Below are 10,933 nucleotides of genomic sequence, written 5' to 3'. Positions count from 1 at the left end.
GGCGAATCGAACCTGGGTTTAGCTTACGTTAGTAACTAGGCTACCCTACAGTCCCTGATGAGTGGGTGAGTGAGTTGGGTTTAACGCCGCTTTTAACAGTATTCCAGTTATATCACAGCGTGTCAGCTTAATGTGGGAGGAAAGCCCGAAGTGATGCAGGTCTCAGACGTTTACCTCTTCGGTGAAACCCACGAACACGGGTATGTTGCTGACAAACCTAGAAACATAATCGGGGTGAACCGGGATTCGAACCCATAATCATAGGTGTCTGGCGTGCCCAAGGGACGCAAATCTGCACAGCGAATCGCTGCGCCTTAGACGACTGGGCCACATGTGCCCTGTTCCTAATGAGACGAACATTAGAACGAATATATACAAATAGGTCGGTCAAATTGTAAGTTGCTCGATCTATATGAGCTTTCATTAAATGGGTCAACTCGCTAAACATTTCATTGATAATTTGACAAGGAATTAATTCCTGCTTTTACATACATTCCTCCTAAGTACTCTGTCGATATCGTGTGAAGGAAATAGAGGTACTTGCATTGTAGAGTTTTCTTCACATTTGAGGTGTTATGGTGAGGTAGGTAGCTGTGTGACTTGGACAAGAGCTGGGGCACATTCCCCCACGTATCCTCCTTACTTGGTTTGGTTGTTGTTTAACGCCACACTCAGGAATATTCTAGCTTTATGACGGCGGTGTGTAAATAATCAAGTCTGTATAGACTTGTATTACCCAGCACTTGTTGAGTATAGACTTGTATTACTCAGCCTTGTTGAGTATAGACTTGTATTACCCAGCACTTGTTGAGTATAGACTTGTATTACCCAGCACTTGTTGAGTATAGACTTGTATTACCCAGCACTTGTTGAGTATAGACTTGTATTACCCAGCACTTGTTGAGTATAGACTTGTATTACCCAGCACTTGTTGAGTATAGACTTGTATTACCCAGCACTTGTTGAGTATAGACTTGTATTACCCAGCACTTGTTGAGTATAGACTTGTATTACCCAGCACTTGTTGAGTATAGACTTGTATTACCAAGCACTTGTTGAGTATAGACTTGTATTACCCAGCACTTGTTGAGTATAGACTTGTATTACCAAGCACTTGTTGAGTATAGACTTGTATTACCCAGCACTTGTTGAGTATAGACTTGTATTACCCAGCACTTGTTGAGTATAGACTTGTATTACCCAGCACTTGTTGAGTATAGACTTGTATTACCCAGCACTTGTTGAGTATAGACTTGTATTACCCAGCACTTGTTGAGTATAGACTTGTATTACCCAGCACTTGTTGAGTATAGACTTGTATTACCAAGCACTTGTTGAGTATAGACTTGTATTACCCAGCACTTGTTGAGTATAGACTTGTATTACCCAGCACTTGTTGAGTATAGACTTGTATTACCCAGCACTTGTTGAGTATAGACTTGTATTACCCAGCACTTGTTGAGTATAGACTTGTATTACCCAGCACTTGTTGAGTATAGACTTGTATTACCCAGCACTTGTTGAGTATAGACTTGTATTACCCAGCACTTGTTGAGTATAGACTTGTATTACCCAGCACTTGTTGAGTATAGACTTGTATTACCCAGCACTTGTTGAGTATAGACTTGTATTACCCAGCACTTGTTGAGTATAGACTTGTATTACCCAGCACTTGTTGAGTATAGACTTGTATTATCCAGCACTGGTTGAGTATAGACTTGTATTACCCAGCACTTGTTGAGTATAGACTTGTATTACCCAGCACTTGTTGAGTATAGACTTGTATTACCCAGCACTTGTTGAGTATAGACTTGTATTACCCAGCACTTGTTGAGTATAGACTTGTATTATCCAGCACTTGTTGAGTATAGACTTGTATTACCCAGCACTTGTTGAGTATAGACTTGTATTACCCAGCACTTGTTGAGTATAGACTTGTATTATCCAGCACTGGTTGAGTATAGACTTGTATTACCCAGCACTTGTTGAGTATAGACTTGTATTACCCAGCACTTGTTGAGTATAGACTTGTATTATCCAGCACTGGTTGAGTATAGACTTGTATTACCCAGCACTTGTTGAGTATAGACTTGTATTTCCCGCTGTGTAAGTAACAACACGAACAATACGCTGGTTGTGCGGGATCAGACAGGATCAGTTGTTGCACGAAGACAGTTCTCTGGGGTAAGATGAAGTTCATTGTCGTAAGCCTTACTTGTGAACCAGAGATACATGAGGTTATTACTGACGTAACACCAAGCTTATAGATTATGACTCATGCAGTTTTAACAGAATTTTGTTTACGCGCAAATGGTACCTATTTACTTTCAATATCCCACCATACACTTAGAAATCACTGCCTAACTGTGTCAGAAGGTTATTTTGTATGTCATTAAAGTAAGATCCACTTGTAGCTCCGAAATCTAAACAAATTAATTACTATGTCACTTGTTCATGTTGAAGTCACACCAACCTAACGCTGTTTTGACGACATATTTAAGCGCAAAAATCATAATACCAATATACTGTGAGAGCATACTCTTCAAAACGCTGACATAAAGCTATGAAAGGAATTATTACTCTTTTGAAATTTCAAGCTCATGGCTACTTGTTGACAGATTATTCGCACACAACAATATTGTTCAGCCATTGAAAATTCGGTGACAACTCATTTGTTGACTGCTTAATAAAACGCCTGTTTGGAGTCACGAGTGAATGGATGTGAAGGCGTTGTTGGCAATCGCTCAGGTATGTTGTGACGGGTCGTTACGTTGTTATGCCAAGGTTAAGGTCAGTGTTGTAGAGTACCCCTACGTAGTGGCGTGGCCAGGCGGCTGGCTTGTTCACTTCCTGGTCCTTCTACAACCAGGTGCCACGTGGCCGGCCACCTGATTATAGGCTACTCAGTCAACCTAAAGTCAGTTCCAACAAAACAAAATAAGAAGACAAGGATGGAAGCGACAACGCACTCTCTACTCAAGGCAAAGAACACGCGCACGCGCACGCACTCTCGAACGAACAGAAGCGCACACACTTGCACACACATACACAAGCACGCATGCAGACACACGCACACATGCACACATACCCTCACCATGCCTATACATTCATTAATATATTCATTTCAAAGTCTGTGTTTTATTCTTCAAATGTTTAATCTATGCTTAAATATCTCCAGGATCTTGCACGGAAACAATGAGTCTACAGACGTTAGGTGAGTCCACGAACTATCAATTATTTATCAATGGATTACCAAAGAGCACTTGTATGTATCAATGTATCAATCAATGCACAGTCAATGCACAATCTATGAACACACATTATAATTTCAAATCCCTTTATATTAGAAGGCATTACGCAGTTTACACTGAGAATTGGAATCGTCACATGTTTCACATTTACATAATTTAAATGTTGTAACGCAAAGGAACTTTACGTATATGTACGTGTTGAATGATCTACATGTATGTTTGACATCAGTCAGAGGAATAATATTTAGGTTCAAAAGGAAATTCGTTTGTTTTCATAACGCAGCACTCTATTAATATGACGACAGCCAGTAAATACACGCTTTTGGACAAGACAGACGTGTGGTTGATATTAAGAGCAACGCTCCACGCCATCAAGGTGAGGTGCTGCGCTACCAACAAAATGACCCAGTCTGACCACCCGATCTATTTTAGTCGGCTCTAAGGAGTGATTGAGTGAGTTTGGTTTAACGCCGCTTGTAACAGTATTCCATTTATATCGCGGCGTGTCAGCTTAATGTGGGAGGAAAGACAGAAGTGATGCAGGTCTCGGAAGTTTACCACTTCGGTGAAACCCACGAGCACGGCTATGGTGCTGACAAACCTAGAAACATAATCGGGGCGAACCGGGATTCGAACCCACAATCATAGGTTTCTGGCGTGCCCAAGGGACGCAACTCTGCACAGCGAATCGCTGAACAATGTGCCCCCTCGACTCTAAGGACAAGCACTGTTTCCGGGACCTGGTCTTACCCGGAACCTCCACGAGGGAGGTGAGGGCTACGTGGGGTTTAGCCACTTCATGCACGTGTTAACTCAATATTCTGTTCAAAGGATGCGAACGATCTGAGCGGTTCGACACTGGACCGCCAGTCCACACCATACGTCTATACCTTCAGACAGGTAAGTAATTATTAGCAATACAATATCGTTATGTCATTAACTACTTGTATAATACTGATATTCCAATATGTGCTGATGAATATGTCCGGATAATTCTGTGTCGTGAATACTGGTACCGTGATAATTCAGGAAGAGTGTAGAATTGTGTATTCGAAAGTAAAAGTATGCGGACACTTTATAGTATACAAATACACGATGAAGAAATACAAAATATTTGAAATGAAGATCATTACTATTACCTTTTGAAATCATTATTACTTAAATACCAGTGTATATTCAGGTTAACAAGGGTGACGAATGACGATTTAACAACTTGTAACAATTCAGGAACGTTCTCTGCAAACTTGGAGGGAGCACGAGAACCTATTCTTTCGCCATGGACATGGTGATGAAACAGTTATGGTTGTAAATAAACCACGTTGGTAAATCAGTATATCACAACCCCTATTAGTCCTCTATCAACAGGGTCACGGGTGGCCACCGTAATTCATTGTGCAGGAACCTGGGTTCAAATCCCGGTTCACCCTGATTATGATTCTAGGTTTGTGGGTTTCACGTGGGTTGTAAACGTCTGACGTCAATTCAAGTTATCCTTCATACCACGCTGACACACCATGATAAAAGATCCTAACTCACTAACTCTATCGTCAGGACGAGGGACAGGTGCTCCCCGCAAGGCGTGGTCAGACAGGGCGCCCCCCGGGATGGTGGTTGCTGATGGTGGCAGTGGACACGCGTGGACAGGTGAAGTTCCTGGGATTTTGTATGGAGACCAGGTGCCGTTGTACAAAACAACCTTAGCGCTACGACTGTCCTAAGTCTGTTAATAGGTAATGGAGTTACGATCACCTCAGCGCTAAGATCGCTTTGTACAACGGCACCAAGATATCTTTTTCGGCTACAACTGCCAAACCAGCTATTTCATTTATTAAAACAATGAGCCAAAATCTTCTCTTTTTTTAAAACAACAACAAAAAAACACATTGCAACAATGCAGTTTTTGTGACAGATAGTTTCTCTTTGTCAAACAATATGAAGCAAAATTATTTTCTTTCAAAATCTCGGAGTTTATTTTTATTAAAATCCCAGCGCCCCTCCCCCCTCCCTACAGGAATATAAAATAGATATTTGTGTTATTTTGCCCCACAGGAGGGAGAATCATCCCGGTTTCAGGATGTTCGATTTCCACAAATTTGACTAGCACATATTTTTGAAGTTGCATTTATGTTGCAGTTGGTTTGAAAATGTCTCAACAACAGTAACTGAAATTACAATACAGTAAACTACGGTTATAACGAACACGCTTATAACGAACTGACGGATATAACGAACTTACTTTTTGGTCCCGACTATTTGCTGTAGTTATGCTGTATATATGCTTATAACGAACTACGGTTATAACGAACTAAAATTAGTAGTCCCTTTGAGTTCGTTATAACCGTACTTTACTGTAACTATGTCCACTCTGAACCCTGAATGCCGCTGTTTCGACGACACCGGAGAGATTGCTCTTTTGTGTGACGATGAATTTGTGACCCAGACACAGAGACTTAGCCTGTGTTTCACTAATTTGTGTGCGTTCTGAAATAGATTTCATCATCTTTGAAGAGCTTTTGTTCCGATATTGAAGGCATACAATTCTATCGGGCTATCGACAGTCACTTCTATATGCATAGATCGCTAGGCTGTCAACAGATCGATGTTAATTTAAAGAAGGTATCAGTCGGAAAAGGATACCTCTTTTTAACCAATCAGAATCATGCATTCTTCAATGTCATATTAGAATGATCCATCAGCTCCAGCAGAAGTCAGCAATACCTGAACTACTGTGGGTCTCTATTTTCAGTTTGTGAACGATTTGAACGGTTTGAAGTTCAACCTGAGCATGGCGCGATATATCATCGAAATACAAGTGAGACTTCGTAGATAAAGGGACACGTGTAATACGTGAACTGTAACTGACACCTATATTACACACTGCTGCACATACTCTGTAACTGATCATATGGTAGAACATGACTTCATTGACCAGGAGGCGATCGGGTAGCCCAGTGGTTAAAGCGTTGGCTCGTCACGCCGATGACCCAGGTTCGATTCAATGTGTAAAGCCCATTTCTGGTGTTCCCCGCCGTGATATTGCTGGAATATTGCTAAAAACGGCGTAAAACCATAAAACTCATTCATTGATAGATTCAGGGTGTCTCAGTGGTCTGTCTGAGAGGGATTCAGGGTGTCTCAGTGGTCTGTGTGAGAGGGATTCAGTGTGTCTCAGTGGTCTGTGTGAGAGGGATTCAGGGGTGTCTCAGTGGTCTGTGTGAGAGGGATTCAGGGTGTCTCAGTGGTCTGTGTGAGATGGATTCAGGGTATCTCAGTGGTCTGTGTGAGAGGGATTCAGGGGGTGTCTCAGTGGTGTGTGTGAGAGGGATTCAGTGTGTCTCAGTGGTCTGTGTGAGAGGGATTCAGGGGTGTCACAGTGGTCTGTGTGAGAGGGATTCAGGGGTGTCTCAGTGGTCTGTGTGTGAGGGATTCAGGGGTGTCTCAGTGGTGTCAGAGGGATCCAGGGGTGTCTCAGTGGTCTGTGTGAGAGGGATTCAGGGGTGTCTCAGTGGTCTGTGTGTGAGGGATTCAGGGGTGTCTCAGTGGTCTGTGTGTGAGGGATTCAGGGGTGTCTCAGTGGTCTGTGTGTGAGGGATTCAGGGGTGTCTCAGTGGTCTGTGTGAGATGGATTCAGGGTGTCTCAGTGGTCTGTGTGTGAGGGATTCAGGGGTGTCTCAGTGGTGTCAGAGGGATCCAGGGGTGTCTCAGTGGTCTGTGTGAGAGGGATTCAGGGGTGTCTCAGTGGTCTGTGTGACAGAGGGATTCAGGGGTGTCTCAGTGGTCTGTGTGAGAGGGATTCAGGGTGTCTCAGTGGTCTGTGTGAGAGGGATTCAGGGGTGTCTCAGTGGTCTGTGTGAGATGGATTCAGGGTGTCTCAGTGGTCTGTGTGAGAGGGATTCAGGGGTGTCTCAGTGGTCTGTGTGAGATGGATTCAGGGTGTCTCAGTGGTCTGTGTGTGAGGGATTCAGGGGTGTCTCAGTGGTGTCAGAGGGATCCAGGGGTGTCTCAGTGGTCTGTGTGAGAGGGATTCAGGGGTGTCTCAGTGGTCTGTGTGACAGAGGGATTCAGGGGTGTCTCAGTGGTCTGTGTGTGAGGGATTCAGGGGTGTCTCAGTGGTCTGTGTGACAGAGGGATTCAGGGGTGTCACAGTGGTCTGAGTGCGATGGATTCAGGGTGTCTCAGTGGTCTGTGTGAGAGGGATCCAGGGGTGTCTCAGCGGTCTGGTACAGGGATTCTGGTTTTCTTAATGGTCTGGTGCATGGATTCAGGGGTGTCTCAGTGGTCTGGTAGAGTGATACAGGGGTCTGTGTTAGAGTTATGTTAGAGGCGTGTCTGTGGTCTGTGGATCCAGGGTTGTCTCAAAGTGTGTCAGAGGGATCCAGGGTTGTCTCAGTGGTCTGTGTGAGAGAGATCCAGGGGTGTCTCGGTGGTCTGGTAGAGGGATGCAGGGGTCTGTGTTAGAGGGGTGTTAGAGGGGTGTCTCAGTTGTCTGGTAGAGGGATGCAGGGGTCTGTGTTAGAGGGGTGTTAGAGGGGTGTCTCGGTGGTCTGGTAGAGGGATGCAGGGGTCTGTGTTAGAGGGGTGTTAGAGGGGTGTCTCAGTTGTCTGGTAGAGGGATGCAGGGGTCTGTGTTAGAGGGGTGTTAGAGGGGTGTCTCGGTGGTCTGGTAGAGGGATGCAGGGGTCTGTGTAAGAGGGGTGTTAGAGGGGTGTCTCAGTAATCTGTGTAAGAATGATCTAGGGGAATCTGGGCGATGTGACACAGGGATCCAGGTGTGCAAGATGGGTCCCGGGATGGCTGAATGATTTCTATCACTGACATTCAGCGGTATCTCAATGACTTAAAAGGGCAAAACAAGCTGATGTGTATATATTATGTCTGAAATGTGATAGTCCTATGTTCGAATCCCATATTCGCCCTGGTTATTACTCTAGGTTCAATACCAATGGTCAATAAATGTTACACGTCTACAACATGGCACGCCCTCCCCCATGCATGAAGATGCGTCCACCCTGTTGGGCGTTACATGCCTGGCATCGTGGTGGCATACTGTTGATTAACTTGCAACGGTATTGAAAATGTACACAACAACGACAGCTACATTCAGGTCAATATCATTGTTTTGTCGGACGTATATATGTATCAAAATACATTTGTGTCCAGATTTCCTGTATTGGTTCATTTGAAAACGGAGTATAACTGCATGTGCAAATTGACTGACATCATTCTGAGAACAACGATCCATGATATCCAGTGTACGTGACAGCAGGAGGAGGTCATGCGTGACCTATGGTTGTGCTTGTTTTCAGGGTGTGAGCGATCTGAACGGTTTTATGTTCTGCCTAAGCGCAGTAGGATACAGCACCAGACGAGGGGTGAGTCGTAGCAGATTAAGAGACAAATCTATTATTCGAAATGTAAATGGGTGATGTGTTACATGCTAGTTAAATATATAACATAGTGATAGTTGTACAATATCTAGTACTGTTTGGGTGGGGACCGAATCGGGACACTAATGGCCAGCACACAAAACCAGCGACATACCCCACTCTGACACCGAGGCCTCCACAAAATGGAATCCGACAACTGGTAGTCTAAATCACTACTTTCTGTACACCTCTGTGACGTCACAGTACTTCCGGAATGGGGGTCATCTTCAAGGCTCATCGTGCCACACGCTCACACGACTTACACAAAATGGAAAACCTCTGACAAGTGTAAATGCCTGAAGCTAAATAGGTTAGAAGTAGTCAAATGTAATTGTTGTAAGCGTGGCAGGGTGAGCCTTGAAGATGACCCCCATCCTTGAGGTACTGTGACGTCAGCAACAGCAGCCATGGTCCAGAGACTCCACGACGACTGAGCGGCGTCCGACTGAGCGGCACGTTGCTGCTTAAGAATGCATTTCCCAGGAGAGGGCATATTCCATCATCACAGAAACTTTGGCAATGAAGAAGGTATCAACTCGTTGGATTACAAAGCTTCTGACATCTAATCAAAAACGCAGCATGCACAACCTGACTCGTGATAATCTAGCTCTGTTTGAAGCTAACCAGAATGGTTATTGCAGCGATTTGTGATCATGAATAAAACGTGGGTCCAAAACACAACCAGTGGAAGCAGTTGACGTATATCGCCACCAGCAAATTCAGCAAAGACTGTCACATCAGAAGGAAAGGTTGTGGCCTCCGTGTTTTGTGAGGCCGAGGGTGTCCTCAAAGTAGACTATCTTCGAAAAGGTCAAACAATAAACGGCGCATATTTTGTTGCACTTCTGAGGCAATTATGGAATGAGCTTAAGACCACGAGACGTGTGAAGTTGAAAACAGGTGTGCTCTTCCACAAGTACAATCCGCTCAATTCAGTCATAGCTACAACCCACAAGCTTGGCTTTGAACTCCTTCAGCACCTTCCTTATTCTCCTGATCTGGCTCTGTCATTCTTCCAACCTTTCCCAAACATGAAGAAAGCTCCAGCAGAAGCCAATTTCAACTCGAGCGATGACGTCAGAGCAGCTGTGGAGGAGTTTTGGGACAGCCAAGGGAATGACTTCTACGAAACTGGGATATAATCCCACCAACACATTTAACCAAATGACTTCAATCTGGGGGGTTTGTTTTGAAAAATAGATCATTCCAATGTCTTTATGTCAAGTCTTTTTATGTAAAACTAAGAACTTACCTATCAACCCTCGTAAACTCTAAATGGCGGTGGGGTAGCCTAGTGGTTAAAGCGGTCGCTCGTCTCGCCGAAGACCCGGGATCGATTCCCGACATGGGTACAATGTGTGAAGCCCATTTCAGGAGTCCCCGCCGTTATATTGCTGGAATATTGCTAAAAGCGGAAAAATACAAACTCACTGAGTATTAATACGTTTATATCCATCGCGAGGATTAGTCTGTTTAATCTTTCTTTAGCAGGCAAATGGGTCCAGATATCCTTCAGAGACGTCATGTGTTCTCTGTTGTCTGTACCGGTAGGAACTGCACTTACTGCAGATGGAAGGTGAGATATATTGCGTTTGTAACGGTTTGGATGTACCGATACAGTGGGAGGCTGGTTTAGACCCGCATTGATTTAAGCATGTGTCAGATGACGTGGACGAAAAGATTGAAATGCTCGCAGTTTGTTTACCAATGTATCACTGCTACAACGTATAATCAAGTAATGGTGATGTTAGACCATGGACCATTATCAGGGTGACTCCGGTATTCAAGTCCACGACCTGCACTTCCACGTAATGAGTAATGTATGAATTGTGTAGCTAACGAGAAAGCATATACCACCCCGGAATATTGTTTATTGGTGAAAAGAATTTTCATTTGTTTCTTGAGTTTGTTTGGTTTATTTCCAGGTCCAGTAAACCCGGGACTCCCTGTTTAAAGGATGTGAAGTAAATACAGACACCAGTTCCAATGTGTTGGCCTGTGACCATACACGAAAAGGTTTCCGCCATATGTGTAGATGGATTATCAACAACCGTCGTCGTTGTGCGTGATTTTGCGTTAGGCATGGCGTCACACAGGATGGAAACTTTTACGATTCCTGTTGAAATTACCGTATACCTGATCATTGATCATTATTATTCCATAATTCGTGCTACGGTATTCTTCCCATGAATATTCTCAAACACGTGAGCCAGTGTATGCAACAATTAGACGAATGGATATCTCGACACAGGAGAA

The 10,933-nt window shown here is 44.0% G+C and overlaps 1 protein-coding gene across 1 annotated transcript; it reads left to right on the top strand.

Annotated features, from left to right (window-relative positions):
* The first annotated feature begins 2,114 nt into the window (after positions 1–2,114).
* On the top strand, positions 2,115–10,655 carry LOC139460814 (uncharacterized). Its single transcript, XM_071242292.1, has 8 exons — positions 2,115–2,184; positions 3,179–3,214; positions 4,083–4,151; positions 4,803–4,895; positions 5,998–6,063; positions 8,558–8,623; positions 10,166–10,253; positions 10,603–10,655. The coding sequence occupies exons 2-8, from the start codon at positions 3,196–3,198 to the stop codon at positions 10,643–10,645; spliced, it is 444 nt and encodes a 147-aa protein (XP_071098393.1). The 5' UTR covers positions 2,115–2,184; positions 3,179–3,195; the 3' UTR covers positions 10,646–10,655.
* Positions 10,656–10,933: the final 278 nt, after the last annotated feature.

Source organism: Haliotis cracherodii, unplaced genomic scaffold, assembly GCF_022045235.1.
Source record: "Haliotis cracherodii isolate W230 unplaced genomic scaffold, xgHalCrac1.p SCAF_14, whole genome shotgun sequence".
Classification (NCBI taxonomy): domain Eukaryota; kingdom Metazoa; phylum Mollusca; class Gastropoda; order Lepetellida; family Haliotidae; genus Haliotis; species Haliotis cracherodii.
Note: the sequence above shows the minus strand (reverse complement) of the source record. Positions and strands in the feature narration are given on the sequence as shown.

Coding starts and splice junctions, on each gene's coding strand:
- LOC139460814 (XM_071242292.1), top strand. Junction 4,152..4,802: donor ACGTCTATACCTTCAGACAG/GTAAGTAATTAT, acceptor CTCTATCGTCAG/GACGAGGGACAGGTGCTCCC. Junction 4,896..5,997: donor CAGTGGACACGCGTGGACAG/GTGAAGTTCCTG, acceptor CTCTATTTTCAG/TTTGTGAACGATTTGAACGG.